Source organism: Zootoca vivipara, chromosome 14, assembly GCF_963506605.1.
Source record: "Zootoca vivipara chromosome 14, rZooViv1.1, whole genome shotgun sequence".
In the NCBI taxonomy this organism is placed as follows: Eukaryota; Metazoa; Chordata; class Lepidosauria; order Squamata; family Lacertidae; genus Zootoca; species Zootoca vivipara.
In genome coordinates, this window is record NC_083289.1 from 40966133 (window position 1) to 40982301 (window position 16169).

Genomic DNA, 16169 nt, shown 5'->3' on the forward strand with positions numbered 1-16169 from the left:
TCCCCCCATACATGCCAGTTATTTACTTTTTTAAAAAAAGCAGCAACAACAATAACTATGGAATTGTTAATTGTGTGAATGCCATACTGTATAGTTTTACCTGCACCACAAAACTTCCTGAACTATATTAGCCGTCTCCACCCCCCAAATCTCTGCTGGCACTGTAGGGTGAAATTATAGCTTCACCTGCAGCGGATTAGTTATTGATCTGCAGTGAGAGGCCAAGGAAAGGCATGGCTAGTATACGTTTTCTTTTCTGCTCTTCGTGCCTTTAAAAAAAATAAAAAAAAACGGATCATTGGTGAAACAAACAACTTCATTCTCACGGGGGAATAATCCTTTCCTGCGAAAGGCCCTTATAGTACAAACAAGACTCGTACGCTTTGGAGAAGCCAGATTGAGGAGCAGGAGTTGGCCAGAGCCTCTTTCCATCTCTGGTGGTGCAGGATAAACCCAAAGACATCTTGCCTAAACCATCTGCCTCCAGGTAACAATGGCTTCCTTGGTTTTGAGTTATCGGTTCTACCATGCACACCTTGAATTCTTTTGTGAATTCTTATCTATCCTTGCAACAGTCTTGTGAGGTAGGAAGGTTGCCTAGCATGAACTTTCTCATCGCTACTCCTACTGCCAAACTGGATGTGTTGTCATACTTAAAAAAAGGGGGGGGGTAATAACTGGCAGGGGACTGATCTGGACCAAGAGAAGTCATGGGAGCTTTATGTAAGTTGTTTTGGACTGCTTTTAGTATTGTATTGTGTTGTAAGGGTGTGTTTTGCTGTTGTAAACTGCCCTTCAGGGCGAAGGGCAGGTAATTAATAATAGTAATCATAAATAATCATAATGTAACTCTTCGCCCCGTCCATAATACTGATTACAGATGTTGGAGATGTTGGGTTCAGTTCACATTCAAAAGGTGCGTCTAACTAATTGACCGTTCTCAAAACAATATGTGAATTGAAACGCAGCCATCCGTTGAAATTTGCACTTCTCCAAATTTTGCAATGCCTTTCTCAAACCAAATAATGAGGACAAAAACGAATATGCTAGCAGAAGTTGTGCAGAGACTTAGTGAAAATAACATACACAATTTCGTTGTGTTACCCGGGGCTTAAAAAAACCAGCAACCACGAATTGCTGCAGAAATGCTGAGAAATGTATTTAAGATTGGAAAATGAGAACCTGAGATGGGCAAAACTGACAGATCCTTCTACCCGCTAGTCAGGGATGTTGTACTTGTGTGCCCTGTGTGTCTATTTTGTATTCTTTTTAAATGTGTGTCCTACTGTTTTTTGTGCATTTAACTATTTTCCCCCCCCCCCATTTTTATTGTTCATTGTCTTGAGACAATTGGGTAGAAGGCAGTTAATAAATTGATGATCATCCTGCATTGCATATCCTATACAATACAAATAAAAATAAACATCCAAGACAGAGACATAATAAATATTTTTTAAAAAATACATTTGTCTGGAAAAGCTTGCTGGAACAAAAATGTCCTTAGTTATTTCCAGAAATTATAAGTAGTGGCTAGAGTAGCTGGACTTGATGACATCTAAGTCAACAGTTCTATGGTTCTACAACAAATAATGATTCATTTTCTCTTTTCTTGAAGGACCAAACCACCAATGACCCCAGGCCCACTCACATTGCAACATGAAAATCTTACTCAACCTCAAAACACTCAGGCCTGTCTGGAGCTGCCAAGCACTTTGCAGGGCATTCCAGAATGGCAACAAGGGGTTCGCTTCACTCAGCCTTTCATACTACGAATCTATTAACCGGGGTGACAAGGAGGTCCCAGAGTACTTTAATTTTGCAAGCGATGTGCTGGATCAATGGTCCAAAGCAGAAAAGGTAACCTTTCTTCCCACTTAGGGTAGCAATAATTTCCTGCTTTACTGGGGTGATATGCCAAGACAGTGCTTGAATTGGGGAGGAAAGAGAATCCAATAAAGAGAGATGCCTCATTCCTGGCCTCTGCCAATTTTTAGCCAAATTGCATCCCCTGTAACCTTCAGAAAAGAGTAGCTAAGATAAGTGTCTCGAAAGATAAGGAGACCGGGAGCCCTCAACCCACTTAACCACTTAGTCAGGCAAAAACAGTCATTTATTCATGGTCTCTTTGAGTGAATGGGATGTTTTAACCTAGCTTGTAAAAACACCTTTTGATTTTTCTTTGTTTTATTTTTCTCCAGTTTTAACATGTTTGTTTGTTTGTTTGCTTGCTTGCTTGCTTGCTTGCTTTTACTGCAAATCACCTAATTACTTCAATAAAAAAGAGCGACCAATAGCAACTTCTTATTATTATTATTATTATTATTATTATTATCATCATCATCATCATTCTCGGTAGTAGGTAGGTAGGCCCTTCTCGGTAGTGGCACCCACCCTGTGGAACGCTCTCCCATCAGATGTCAAAGAGAAAAACAGCTACCAGATTTTTTGAAGACATCTGAAGGCAGCACTGTTTAGGCTTTTAATGTTTTGTTTTATTTTTCTGTTGGAAGCTGCCCAGAGTGGCTGGGGAAACCCAGCCAAATGGGTGGGGTATAAATATATTATTATTATTACTAGTCTCATTCAGCCCGTTAAGAAAACGGGCGCTAGAGGTGCGACGGGGCCGCCTTCCCTCCTTTTCTGCGCTCGGCCGCGGGGCGCGCCGGGAACGCAATTAAACAAAGCGCTCTCCCATCGTGTCCCGCGACCGAGTGCAGAGAGGGAGGGAAGGCCGCGGCCCCACCGCTCCTCCCACGGGCCAGGTAGGGTTGTCAGGAGGAGGAGGAGGCGGACCAAGATGGCGGCATCGGGTTTTGGGGCCGCGGCCCACGGCGGCAGGAGCCGGACCGGGCTCCCGCGGCCCCGGAGCCCGATGCCGCCATCTTCGTCCGCCGCTGCAGGGGAACGGGAGGCAGAGGGTTGAGGGAGGGAGGGAATGCGTGCGTGTGTACATCCCGCCTCTTCGTCCAGTCCCTGTGTCCGTGGGGCACATGCGCATTAGCACGGACACAGGGACACAGGGACTGGACGCAGAGACACAGGGACTTTATTATATAGGATTATTATTGTTGTTGTTGTTGTTGTTGTTATTGCTGCTGCTGCTGCTACTATTACTCTGTTCTGAAGGTTGCTTCCACAAAGCTTACATGGTGGTTAAACTATGCCCAGACTTTATTGAGGATTCGTTCCAATTTGTTTGCACAGCCTGTATTTACGTATTGATAAAAGGGCTGGAGACTTACTTAATTTTTTTGCAAAGGGGGGCGGGGGGCTGCTGTTGTAGGATAGAACCTTATCCATAAAGTCTCTACCATAAACTGGAGAACACCGTGAAACTGTTGCTGTTTTGCAGGATGGAAGCAGGGCATCCAATCCAGCCCTCTGGTGGATAGATGGCAAAGGAAATGAAGTGAGATGGAGCTTTGAGGAGCTGGGAGTCCTGTCACGGAAAGCGGCCAATGTGCTCTCTGGCCCATGCGGTCTGCAAAGAGGAGACCGGGTGGTTCTCATTCTGCCTCGAGTCCCAGAATGGTGGCTGCTGAATGTGGCATGCATTCGGTCAGGTAAGCACATCTTGGGTGCTCTGGAAACTTTAGAACCTACTGTGGGTACCAGTCACAAAATGGCTGCTGTGGGGTTGTATGTAGTACAGTGGTACCTCGGTTTACAAACACAATTGGTTCCAGAAGTCTGTACTTAACCTGAAGCGTACTTAACCTGAAGTGAACTTTCCCATTGAAAGTAATGGAAAGTGGATTAATTCGTTCTAGACAGGTCCGCGGAGTACTTAAACTGAAAATACTCAAACCGAGGCGTACTTAAACCGAGGTATGACTGTATGACATAATCAATCAAATCTTTATTACGGTCACCAACCAGCACAGTAAATTATTGCATTACATCATCAAAATTAATTTTTTAAAAATAAACTAAAATAATTTATCAGGGATCAGCCGTCATTTGATCTTTAAATAATATATTAAAAATGTATTTACTATACACTACAAATTAAAAACAGAATCTTTCTAACTCTGATCAGGAGTTAATTTGAGTGCCTCCTGTATAGGCGCACCGGATTTTAATAGCATCGGCGCAAAATCTTGCCACCATGGCGGTGACATTTGGGTTGGAGTCTGAAAGGAGCCATTTGGTATGGAGTTCTTCAGATTGTCCAGGGAGCTCATCAAGTATCTTTGAGATAGATTCATTTCGCAAGTCTCTATAAAGAAAGCAACGGAAGAATACAAGGTCAATGGTCTCAACTTCTCCAGAATTGCACAGGCAGAGTCTGTCTTCTAAGGGGATCCGTCTGAACTTCCCATATAAAACAGCTGAAGGCAAAATGTGATATGACATAAATTGGCTGCTGCATCTAAAAAGGAGACAAAGACACAAAATGGACCATGGACCAGAGGTTCTCCACCACTGCTAAGCAGGTCTGGGCCTGCATTCCGTCTTAGAAGAAAAGTGGGCGTATAGTCCCGTCCTGCCCCCCCCCCCACTTTCCTTCTATACGCCCAGGGAAGAAGAAAAAGTTCCATTGAAAGAAGAAGGGATATTGAAGATGATGGACCATGCGGAGATGGCAAGGCTGACCAGGAAGATCAGGCACCAAGAAGATAACAAATTTAATAGAGAATGGCATAACTTTATAGACTATAATATTAAAGAACGCTGAAAAAGTTTAAAAACATTTGCAGGATTTACATAACACTTGTTATTTAAAATAACAACGGATAAAAATGAAGTATAACAATTTGGATGAATGCAATTATATGCAGTTTAAAATGCTGAATTTTGGAAGCCAAGGGAGGGGTGGAGGGAGGTCTGGGGGTTCAGGGAACCCCATAAAGATACATGACCATGGTTTTATGAAAATGTGTGTGTGTGTATGTGTAAAACTGTTTTTTCTTGTTGAAACTTTGGGAAAAAAATTAAAGGAAGAAAAGGGGGATAATAAGGTAAAAGCACAAGTGAATCCTTAAAACCTAAACACCATTTTGAATGTGTTGGTCTTCTAGGGATTGTGTTCATGCCAGGGACACCTCAGCTGACGGCCAAAGATATCCAGTACAGACTCCAGGTTTCGAAGGCCAAGTGCATCATTACCCATGACACCTTGACCCCTGCAGTGGACTCCATTTCATCTTCCTGCCCCTTTCTGAAGACAAAGTTGCTGCTCTCCAAAGGCAGGAGGGGGGGCTGGCTGAACTTCAAGGAGCTCCTTGAGTGAGTAGCAGTGCCCTTGTTTATACGGCAGGAGAAATGCCCAGGTAGGGTCCAGAACTGGCAATGCTTGGCTCAGCCCACATCTCAACATGCACGTTCCTCAGATTACTGAATGTGGCCCCTGTGTGATACCACTTTTAACAGTCATGGCTTCCCCCAAAGAATCCTGGGACTTTAACAGTCATGGCTTCCCCCAAAGAATCCTGGGAAATGTAGTTAAGAATGCTGAGTTGTTAAGAGACCTCAGAGTGCTACTATTCACAGAGTGGTTTAGCAATCAATTCCTCTTCCCAGGGGATGCTGGAAACTGTAGTTCTCTGAGGGGAATAGGGGTCTTCTAACAATTCTCAGCCTGTTGTCTTTGTCCATGGAGTTTTCTTGGCAGGGATACTGAAGTGGCTTGCCAATTCCTTCTCCAGGTGGATCACGTTTGGTCAAAACATAACTTCTCCAAGTTATTTAAGCCCCTTCGCCACGACAAGGCAGTGATCCATGAAAAGCAATGACAAACCTAGACAGCATCTTAAAAAGCAGAGACATCACCTTGCCTACAAAGGTCCGTATAGTTAAAGCTATGGTTTTCCCAGTAGTGATGTATGGAAGTGAGAGCTGGACCATAAAGAAGGCTGATCGCTGAAGAATTGATGCTTTTGAATTGTGGTGCTGGAGGAGACTCTTGAGAGTCCCATGGACTGCAAGAAGATCAAACCTATCAATTCTGAAGGAAATCAGCCCTGAGTGCTCACTGGAAGGACAGATCGTGAAGCTGAGGCTCCAATACTTTGGCCACATCATGAGAAGAGAAGACTCCCTGGGAAAGACCCTGATGTTGGGAAAGATTGAGGGCACAAGGAGAAGGGGACGACAGAGGACGAGATGGTTGGACAGTGTTCTCGAAGCTACCAACATGAGTCTGACCAAACTGCGGGAGGCGGTGCAAGACAGGAGTGCCTGGCGTGCTATGGTCCATGGGGTCACGAAGAGTCGGACACGACTAAATGACTAAACAACAACAACAACAATTCTCAGCACCCTTAACACCTTACAGATTTTTTTTGGGGGGGGGAGGAACGGCTGTTTATAATATCAGAGAATATAAGAATCAGAGAATTGTAGTGTTGGAACGGACCAAGAGGGTCATCTAGTCCAACCCCCTGCAATGCAGGAATCTTTTGCCCAATGAGAGCCTCATACCCACGACCCTGAGATCAGAGGCAGATTTGGTGGAGCTCACCCAGTTTGGCCGCCTTGGGCACTGAGCTGAGAGGGCACTGCAAAAATGACTTAGAACCAAAGGTGAGGGTGGGGGGGCACTGAATTTTGGCATCACACATTGAAATTAGAAATGCCAAAGTTCGCCACTGCTGAGATTAAGAGCCTCGTGCTCTATTGACTGAGCATAATAGTACTTGAAGTGTATGACTGGAGACCACAACTGGTGTTGGAAAGCCGCCTGCCCTATAAGTTTCCCACAACTCCTCAGAGCTCCTGATGTGGCATCACTCTTGGGCATTATGGGAAGTAAAAATGGCAGGCAGTTTCCCTGATCTGGCCACTACTTCCAAGAATATTGGTGATGGGGGCTGGTAAAGTCCAGGCGACCATCAAAACTGCAGCCAGCTCTGGCAAAGGCCCATCTCATCCAACATCTTGTTCTCACAGGGGCCAACCAGATGCCTCATGGGAAGTCCACAAACAAAACCTGATTTCAGCTGCCCTCTCTTCGCTTGCGATTCCCAAGCAGTGGTATTCAGGAGCATACAGTTAGTTGCTCATGGGTGTCGGCACAGGAGGTTCATGTGGCAATTGCATGACCGACACAAAGGCACATTAATAGGCTCCCACAGTTGGCACTTATGAAGTTGGCCCCTGTTATAGCATCTGTTTGCACCCTCTGCTTGTACATTTAAATACAGAAGACATGGACGTTCACTTCTTTGACCTGTAACCTTTCTTGACTTTCTTGAAGTGTGGCCCCTTCTGATCACAGCTGCGTGAAAACCAAGAGCGATGAACCAATGTCGATCTACTTCACAAGTGGAACTACTGGGTCTCCAAAAATGGCAGAGCATTCGCAAAGCAGTTTAGCTCTTGGTTTGGCATTATCTGGAAGGTATAGTTCTATAATTTGCTTGTGTTTTTCTAAATCTCCAGGAAGCATTAAAACATTAAACTCTCTCTCTCTCTCTGGAGCAGGGATAGACAAATCATTTTCCCGTTTTCTCACTTTCTCATTTTTCCAGTCTTAAATTCGCTTCTCCATATTTCTGCAGCAATCTGATTATTATTTTTTTTTAAAAGAATCCTTTCAGTGAAAATTTCAGTGACAATTTCTACTAATAAATACAATTTTGTATGCTATTTTGACAAACGTACACATTTTGACAAGTACATTTTGAATACTGTTTTTGTGAATATGTGCATATATGTGCACACTTTACCCAAATGTAATGCATGTTTTGTACACACTGCTGGGTTGGAGAGCTGCCTTGCAAAATTCGGAAAACTGAGGATTTTACAAGATAGTGGTGTTTTGGTTCGCCTATTGTTTCCCAAAGTGTGAATTTGGTAAATTCAACTTTTAAATGCAAAGTGAATCAATTTTCTACCCCATCCCCAAGTTCAAGGGCGGAGAAATTGAACCTGGTGGGCAAAGGAAGTGAGGTTTGCAGGCTGCCACCCATCCACTGATCGTTTTCCATATCCTCTCTGACAGTCTCTGGGCAGGGTGAAAGACACAGCTTTTCTTGTACGTATTAATGCAGACTCCCATCTCTCAACCTCTGTCTCTCGCAGGTATTGGCTGGACATAAGGCCTTCAGACATCATCTGGAACATGTCTGATACAGGCTGGGTGAAGGCAGGCCTGGGGAGTGTTTTTGCCCCATGGCTTCGAGGCGTCACCGTCTTTGTACACAGCATGCCCCAGTTTGAGCCGAGAGAATTCCTAAATGTAAGAAAACAAGTCCTATCTTGGGGGGTGTAAGTTATGTTTCACACTCTCTGCCAACTGGGTTAAATAAAAATAAAAATAAAACAGCCCATGGAACCTTAACCAAGTGAAATGATCTGCAGGTCGCAGCCAGAGGGTCAGTGTGGCCCTTCAGGCCTCTCTGTCTGGCCCTTAGAACTGTCCCCTGGCCTGCCACTTCCTGACCATGCATCACAGTGTTTTTCCTGGTTGGGAATGGATCCTTGAACTTTGATAGTGCTTCTTGCTTGGCTGGATGGAGGATAGACAGTGGAATATGCCAGCATGTGGATACCAGCCTGCAGTGCAGTGGTTAAGGGGGGAAAATGCATTTGTTGCTTTGATCATTTTTGCCCCCAGCCTCACCCAACACTGGCCTATGGCTCTCAGGGGGTTTACTAGAAAAAAATGTGGCCCTCAGGCTAAAAAGGAGTCATCATCCCTGTCTTAGGTTCTGAAGCTCTGGGCTGTCACCCAGCCTTGCTCCAGCACAACTGTGAAATTGCCCCACTACCTACTATGTTACCATTTGAGATGTACTTATTCATTTGAAAATTTTAATATCTATAAGTTATTAAATTATTGTATTTTAATCCTTCTGTTGGAAGCCGCCCAGAGTTGCTGGGGAAGCCCAGCCAGATGGGCGGGGTATAAATAATAATAATAATTATTATTATTATTATTATTATTATTATAATTATTGAGCAGTGTTTCCCAAACTTGGCCCTCCAGCAGTTTTTGGACTGCAACTCCCATCATCCTTAGGTAGCAGGACCAGTGGTAAGGAATGATGGCAACTGTAGTCCAGAAACAGCTGGATACCCAAGTTGGGGAAACCCTGATGTAGTGGATAGATTTTCAGACTACGACCTGGGAGATGTAGGTTCAAATCCCCATGCATTCATGAACCTCACTGGTTCATGGTCCAGTCACTAACTCCTACCCTAACCCATGTTGCAGGGTTGTTGTGAGGATAAAATGGATAATGGCTCTTTGGATAAAGGGAAGGCTCAAAATGTGCTCTTGTTACCCATGAAGCGAAAGATATTTTTCATTGTGAGTTTGTGCTTTTCTTCCCACTCTTCCCTTCCTACTTTCTCTAGACTCTCTCCCAGTATCCAATAACGACAGTGTGCAGCGCCCCGACAGCCTATCGCATGTTGGTGCAGCATGATCTTACCAGGTACCCTGTGCTATTGTTTTGCATCAGGAATGTCGACATTCTTTTGTGGTTGCCATTCAGCCTTGGAATGAAAAACACCCCCTCTGTATCTGCCCACCAGAATGATCCTCCCAGCCTGCACATCAAAGTTCTGCAATCCTGTATCTAGCGCACTATGCACCAATGTGCTGGCGGGGAAAACCACGGCATCACCAGTGGCGTAGTGTGGGTTGCCAGTGCCCGGGGCTGCACGGGTGGGAGAGAAACGGACGGAGTAGGCATGTTCATTCAACCGCCTAATGGCGTCCACGTCACCCGGTGATCGCAGCCACAGAGATAAGAAAAGAAGAGTTTTTCCATTGTCTGGAGGGGTCACTTCCTGGTTCACGTGGAGAATCCATTTTCAATGGAGCCCAGTGACATTAAAAAAAAAAATTAAGGAAAGCACTCCAACCCCTTCCTCTTATTTCTGTTAAGCTACAGGTTCAAGAGCCTGAGGCACTGTTTGACAGGAGGGGAGCCGCTCAACCCGGAGGTGATGGTGCAATGGAAAAGGCAGACGGGTCTGGATATCTATGAAGGCTATGGACAGACTGAAGTGGTAGGCCCAATTTAGCAGGTCAGCATTCCAAGCGAAATAAACCAGGGCACAACGGAACATCCTTTGTTGTTGGAGCAAAACAAGAGATGCTTAATGCAGTGGAACCTAACCAAGTGAATGTGCTTAGCCAAGGTCATAATAACCATCCTCTTTCATAAAGTGTTCAGTTAATTTGTTGCATCTATATCCTATCTTCCCTCCTAGGAACTCAAGGTAGTGGACAGGGCCACATTTCCCAGAGTTCCCTGGGAAGAGGGGTCTCCTAACATCTCTCAGCATCCTTAATGAACAACTGCTGCCAGGATTCTATGAAGGAAGCCATGACTGCTTAAAGTGGTATAATACTGCTTTAAATGCACAGTGGAAACGGGGCTTAGTTTTTATATAGAGTACACCCGTTGAAATAAATGGACCTCAATTAGCCGTGCCCAATAATTTCAACTGGTTTACTCTGAGGAGAACTTGGTCGGAGACAGCCCATTTAAAAGCAATCATCAAAACAATAATTTCAGAGTTGCCCAGGACAGCATCAAATTGGCAGCCATCAAATTCCTGGGTGAACAGGAATGTTAATAATGAGGGCATTCCACAAATGGGGAGCCACCGCTAAGAAGGTTCTGTCACAGGTCTGTACAAACTGAGCTATCTGCTCGACATTTTAAAGTGGAATAAAAATGCAACTTGCGAAGATGATCAAGGGTTGGAAAACTTTTGTTTGCTGCAGGGTATTATATCGCAAAATGAGAAAGGGAAGAAAATTAAACCTGGGTCCATGGGCACACCAGCTCCACCTTATGATGTTCAGGTAAGAGGGCAGCTAACTCGTCAGGTGGGTCTAGTGGAAATATGGAAATAAGATGTGGAAGACAAGTTGCAAGAAAGTAGTAATGATATCTGTGTGTTTAGAGGTGTTTCCTCCCCCCTTCTAAACCCTAACTGTACTTGCCTTTTTTTTCTAGATTATAGATGAAAACGGCAATATTTTGCCTCGTGGGGAAGAAGGAGACATTGCCATTAGAATAAAATCCAAGAGGCCATTTTGTTTCTTTTCCCACTATGTGGTAAGCAGTTCATTTCTATGCAAGACAGTTCCCTCTGCAGAGTTTCCGGTAATCAAATCGAAGCGGCCGTTTTGTTTCTCTCGCTAGATGCTAAGCGATTTATATACAGTACAACACGTTTCCCCTTTTATTTTCAGTATGTCAAATCTAAGTGGCCGTTTTGTATTTTCTCTTGCTTCACAGTAAATTTAGATACGAGTTCTTACCCCTCTCTAGTTCTGTACACCAAGTCAAATCGCCCATCTGTTTCCCCCCCCCTCTCGTTATACGGTAAGGTAAAGGGAAGGTAAAGGGACCCCTGACCATTAGGTCCAGTCGTGACCGACTCTGGGGTTGCGCGCTCATCTCGCATTATTGGCCGAGGGAGCCGGCGTATAGCTTCCAGGTCATGTGGCCAGCATGACAAAGCCACTTCTGGCAAACCAGAGCAGCACAAGGAAACGCCGTTTACCTTCCCGCTGTAGCGGTTCCTATTTATCTACTTGCATTTTGACGTGCTTTCGAACTGCTAGGTTGGCAGAAGCTGGGACCAAGCAACGGGAGCTCACCCCGTCACAGGGATTCGAACCGCCAACCTTCTGATCAGCAAGCCCTAGGCTCAGTGGTTTAACCACAGCGCCACCTGGGTCCCTTACTCGGTATACGATTCTCTGTATGTCAATGTAATTGCAATACGTTGGCAACATTTTTACCACCGTAATCAGGGGTGGGGAAACTCTTGCCCATGAGTTTAAATAGGCCTGCCAAGCCTACCCATTTGGTCCACAAGGCCACTTTGCGGCTGGGCCAAAGGGACTTGTGCAGCGCTGTGCAAGTCCTTATAATCAGCTGATCGGCAGAGCTTGAATAGCACAATACAGAGAGCAAAATGGGTCACCCGATGTCATTGTGGTTTCAATGTCCTTATATTAGGATACTGGATTAGATGTGGCAGTGTCTGGATCGTGCAGGCTCTCCTTATGTTCTTATGAGTGCAGCCTAAGGGGGCCATTGCAAAAAATGACCCCACTCCCCCCCAAAACTTAACCAATTCCTCAATTCTAAGTGTGTTCGAAAGCACACCAGTGCAAGTAGATAAATAGGTACTGCTGCGGCGGGGAAGTAAACGGCGTTTCCGTGCGCTCTGGCACTTGTCGTGGTCCTCCGTATGCCAGAAGCGGTTTAGTCATGCTGGACACATGACCCGGAAAACTGTCTGTGGACAAATGCTGGCTCCCTCAGCCTAAAAGCAAGATGAGCGCCACAACTCCATACCGGTAGTCGCCTTTGACTGGACTTAACCACCCATGGGTCTTTTACCTTTACCTTTTTTACTGCAGGATTAGGAATTATTTCCTAGGTAAGAGCAGCAGCCAGAGACTCCTGATTCACATGGACATATTGTTGTGTTTATTGTAAGGATAATCCGGAGAAAACTGCTTCAGTCTTCCGTGGGAATTTCTACATTACTGGAGACAGAGGGCTAATGGATGAAGATGGATATTTGTGGTTTGTTGGGCGATCCGATGATGTTATCATCTCTTCTGGGTTTGTACCTTGCAGAATGTGTTAATACAGAGAGGAGCAAGTATTTGTTAATATTTCTAGGCCACTTTCCCACTGGTTAGCCTTCAAAACGGCTAACAGGTTTTAAAAGCAAAATGACAATAGATACAAATGCACAAAATACACAGGAAAACGAGAAAACAAGGGGAAATGGCTAATTATAACGAAACAGAACACGAACCAGGAAGCAGATAGGTGACTCAAGGCCGAAGGCCTGATTAAATAAAACAGTTTTACTCGTACACCATACCCTCCAACTTGTCCAGGCCCAAAACTGGGATGCACGTCTTCCGGGTGAGTTACGTGATCCGCACAAGATCGTGGCCCCGAATAAAGCCCTTTTGGGAGGTGAGATTGCAGTGTGAGATCACACAAGATTGCTGCACCCAAAATTGCTGCCATGCTTGCACATGAAAAACGGTCCCGGTGGCCGCTCCCTGTCACCAGTATGGCAACCACATTCTGGATTAGCTGTAGTTTCCAAGTCACCTTCGGAGTCAACTGGGCTTTTTGTTGTTGTTGCTTCCAGGTATCGTATTGGGCCTTTTGAGGTGGAAAGTGCTCTGATTGAGCACCCAGCAGTGGTCGAATCGGCTGTGGTGAGCAGTCCAGATCCTGTCAGAGGGGAGGTAATGGAATGTTAAATAAGAAACTCAAATCCTATTTAATGCACAGCCTGGAAATTATGGTTGTCTACAAGGCAGAGGCTGACACGAGGATTTGCAGGCTACAAATGTTCCCATCTTTGCATGGTGTCATCTTTACAGGGTTACCAAATTTTTTGGATCAGTGGGAACACTGGGAATTTTGGAAAGTATAGGAATCGTGGCGTTGGGGAAACAGCAGCTGCTTCAGGGGGCAGGGCCTGAACCACTGGATTCAAATTACAAGGAAGGAGATTCCGACTAACATTAGGAAGAACGTTCTGATGGTAAGAGCTGTTCGACAGTGAAATGGACTCGCTCAGAAGGTGGTGGAGTCTCCTTCATTTTTGAACAGAGATTGGATAGCCATGTGCCAGACATTCCTTAGCTGTGATTCCTGCATTGCAGGGGGTTGGACAAGTTGACCCTTGGGGGTCTCTTCCAACCCTACACAGTTCTATGATTCTACACAGGAACAAAGGAAGCCCTGAGAAAGAGGGGAAGATACTAAGTCGGAGGGCATGCGGGAGAGTAACTTGGGCTGTGTTCACACTCCTTTTTAATTCGCACTCGCTGCAATTACAGTGCTGGGTTCTTTGTGTTCACATGACATTATCCAAAAGGCTTATGTCTCCTGTTTGATGTATTATTTCTCAAAACCAGCTTCTCCCTAGTTGGAGTCCTTGAGTTGCTCCTAATTTGTCTGTAGCCAAGATTTAGATCAGGCACCCCCAAACTTCCAGATGTTTTGGACTACAATTCCCATCATCCCCGACCACTGGTCCTCTTAGCTAGGGATCATGGGAGTTGTAGGCCAAAACATCTGGAGGGCCGCAGTTTGGGGATACCTGATTTAGACACATTTTCATAGGGTGAAGATGCCCATCAACACCCCAACCCACCTGTGTGTACACAAATAGCAATGAATTGCATTAATGAAGCCTTGCTGCTGTGAACAGCTGATGTGGGGGGGGGGCTGTGAAATGCACCAGGGTGGGGACAACTTCACTATGCTCTAAGGCAGCAATGGGAAAACATCTAAACTTGGAAAGCATTCAGTTCCCACTAAGACCCTTAGCAATTGTCAAGTTGTTGTTGTTGTTTGCAGGGGGCACGGGCGAAGGAACAACCCATGCTCTGGTATAGAAACAGCAAAAATTTGTTCCTGAATTAAATTCCTCTCCTTATGGTTCTGAAGTCCTCCTGAACATTAAAAAAACAAAACATTCCCCAGCATGGTGTAGTGGTTAAGAGCGGTAGAGTCATAATCTGGGGAACCGGGTTCGTGTCTCCACATGCAGCTGCTGGGTGGCCTTGGGCTAGTCACACTTCTCTGAAGTCTCTCAGCCCCACTCACCTCACAGAGTGTTTGTTGTGGGAGAGGAAGGGAAAGGAGAATGTTAGCCTCTTTGAGACTCCTTCGGGTAGTGATAAAGCAAGATATCAAATCCAAACTCTTCTTCTTCATCATCTTCTTCTTCTTTAATTACTTATTGCTTTCAATTAACTAAAGTTGCAACATGTCCTGGTTATGTTTTTTATCCTCCTTAGGTGGTGAAAGCTTTTGTGGTCTTATCTCCTTCCTTTGCATCACACAACCCTGAGAAGTTAACCCTTGAGCTGCAAGAACATGTCAAAAAGGTGACTGCTCCATACAAATATCCTAGAAAGGTGAGTTGCGTTAAAAATTGATCCCAAATAATATCCACGTTTGCTTTTAGTATGGACAGGCTTTATCAATAGTGAAGCCTGTGTGTTCAGGAGCAGGATGTCTGTGAATACTAGTTCCTGAGGAGGGGGCTACTGGGTTTGTGCCTTACCAAGGACTTCCTGATTGGCCACCAGGAAAAGGAGGGTGCTGGGCTGAATGGAACTTTGGTCTGATCCAGGCATCCCCAAATTTGACCCTCCAACTGTTTTGGGACTACAACTCCCATCATCCCTAGCTAACAGGACCAGGTGTCAGGGATGATGGGAATTGCAGTCCCAAAACAGCTGGAGGGCGCCGAATTTGGGGGTGCCTGGTCTAATCTATAGCAGGGCTGCTGTTCCCATTTCAGCTTCACCCCTTCAGTGGCCAAATAGCATACTCTGAATTTCCTAACGTTTATAGGCATTTGCAATTTAATTCTGGTGCTTCCTTTTTTCTTCTTCTTCTTCTTCCATCAGATGGAATTTGTCCAAGAGCTGCCAAAAACCATCACAGGCAAAATTCGAAGAAATGTACTGAGGAAAAAGGAGTGGGGACCCATGTAGTTCTTTGCTGAGGTTCAGGCAAGAATTCTCCACCATAAGCATTAGGCTGGCATTTAAAATGTGTAGAATCAAGTGTGTGCTAAACTGTGTTAGTTTTAAGAGTATTTAGGTCATAATGTGGGCAGATGTTAAAAGTGATCACCTGATTCCAAACTATTTAATGGTACCTAACACATGCAAGGTTCAGATTAAAAAGGACAAGCAGGGGCTGCAACAAGATGTTGTAGCCAGTGGGTGCTCAGCTCTTATCAGGAGTATCCCAGTTCAGGGTTCCAGGATATGATCAGCTGTAAGTGTGGGGTGAGCATGAGCAATAACCCCACCCCTTTAAGTGTTTTGGTTTTTTTAAAAAGAAAACAGATTTTTCTTTTGTACTTTTTCTGCAACCTTTGAAGTTCCACCATTTGTGACAGTCATACCCTTTTGTTTCCCAGTGTTCCCATTTTGGCACTTGCCACCTGTGTTTACTATTTAGAGGGAGTGATTTGTTAGAAGGCTTCTCTGGGCTAATTTGTCATGAAAGAATATGGGTCGTGCATACAAGCATAGACCTGAGACCCTGTCATTTAAAGATACCTTATTAGCAGAGATAGGGAGCCTGTGGTCTTCTGGATGTTGGTTGGACTCTGGCTCCCATCAGCCCCAGCCAGAATGGCCAGTGATCAGCTGACAATGGGTGTTGTTGTTTAACATCTGGAAG

At 44.9% G+C, this 16169-nt stretch overlaps 1 protein-coding gene across 1 annotated transcript; it reads left to right on the forward strand.

Annotated features, from left to right (window-relative positions):
- Nucleotides 1-1656: 1656 nt before the first annotated feature.
- On the forward strand, nucleotides 1657-15469 carry LOC118092728 (acyl-coenzyme A synthetase ACSM4, mitochondrial-like). The gene is made up of 13 exons (XM_035131181.2): nucleotides 1657-1857; nucleotides 3353-3563; nucleotides 5022-5229; nucleotides 7199-7342; nucleotides 8026-8182; nucleotides 9304-9383; nucleotides 9840-9963; nucleotides 10688-10768; nucleotides 10923-11024; nucleotides 12424-12551; nucleotides 13099-13198; nucleotides 14765-14884; nucleotides 15383-15469. The coding sequence occupies exons 1-13, from the start codon at nucleotides 1657-1659 to the stop codon at nucleotides 15467-15469; spliced, it is 1743 nt and encodes a 580-aa protein (XP_034987072.1).
- The last annotated feature ends 700 nt before the right edge of the window (nucleotides 15470-16169 follow it).

Excerpts from the sequence above, each read along its gene's own strand:
- LOC118092728 (XM_035131181.2), top strand. The coding sequence starts at position 1,657 with ATGAAAATCTTACTCAACCTCAAAACACTCAGGCCTGTCTGGAGCTGC. Across the intron at positions 1,858-3,352 it reads AATGGTCCAAAGCAGAAAAG|GATGGAAGCAGGGCATCCAA; the intron begins GTAACCTTTCTT and ends GCTGTTTTGCAG. Across the intron at positions 5,230-7,198 it reads AACTTCAAGGAGCTCCTTGA|TGTGGCCCCTTCTGATCACA; the intron begins GTGAGTAGCAGT and ends ACTTTCTTGAAG.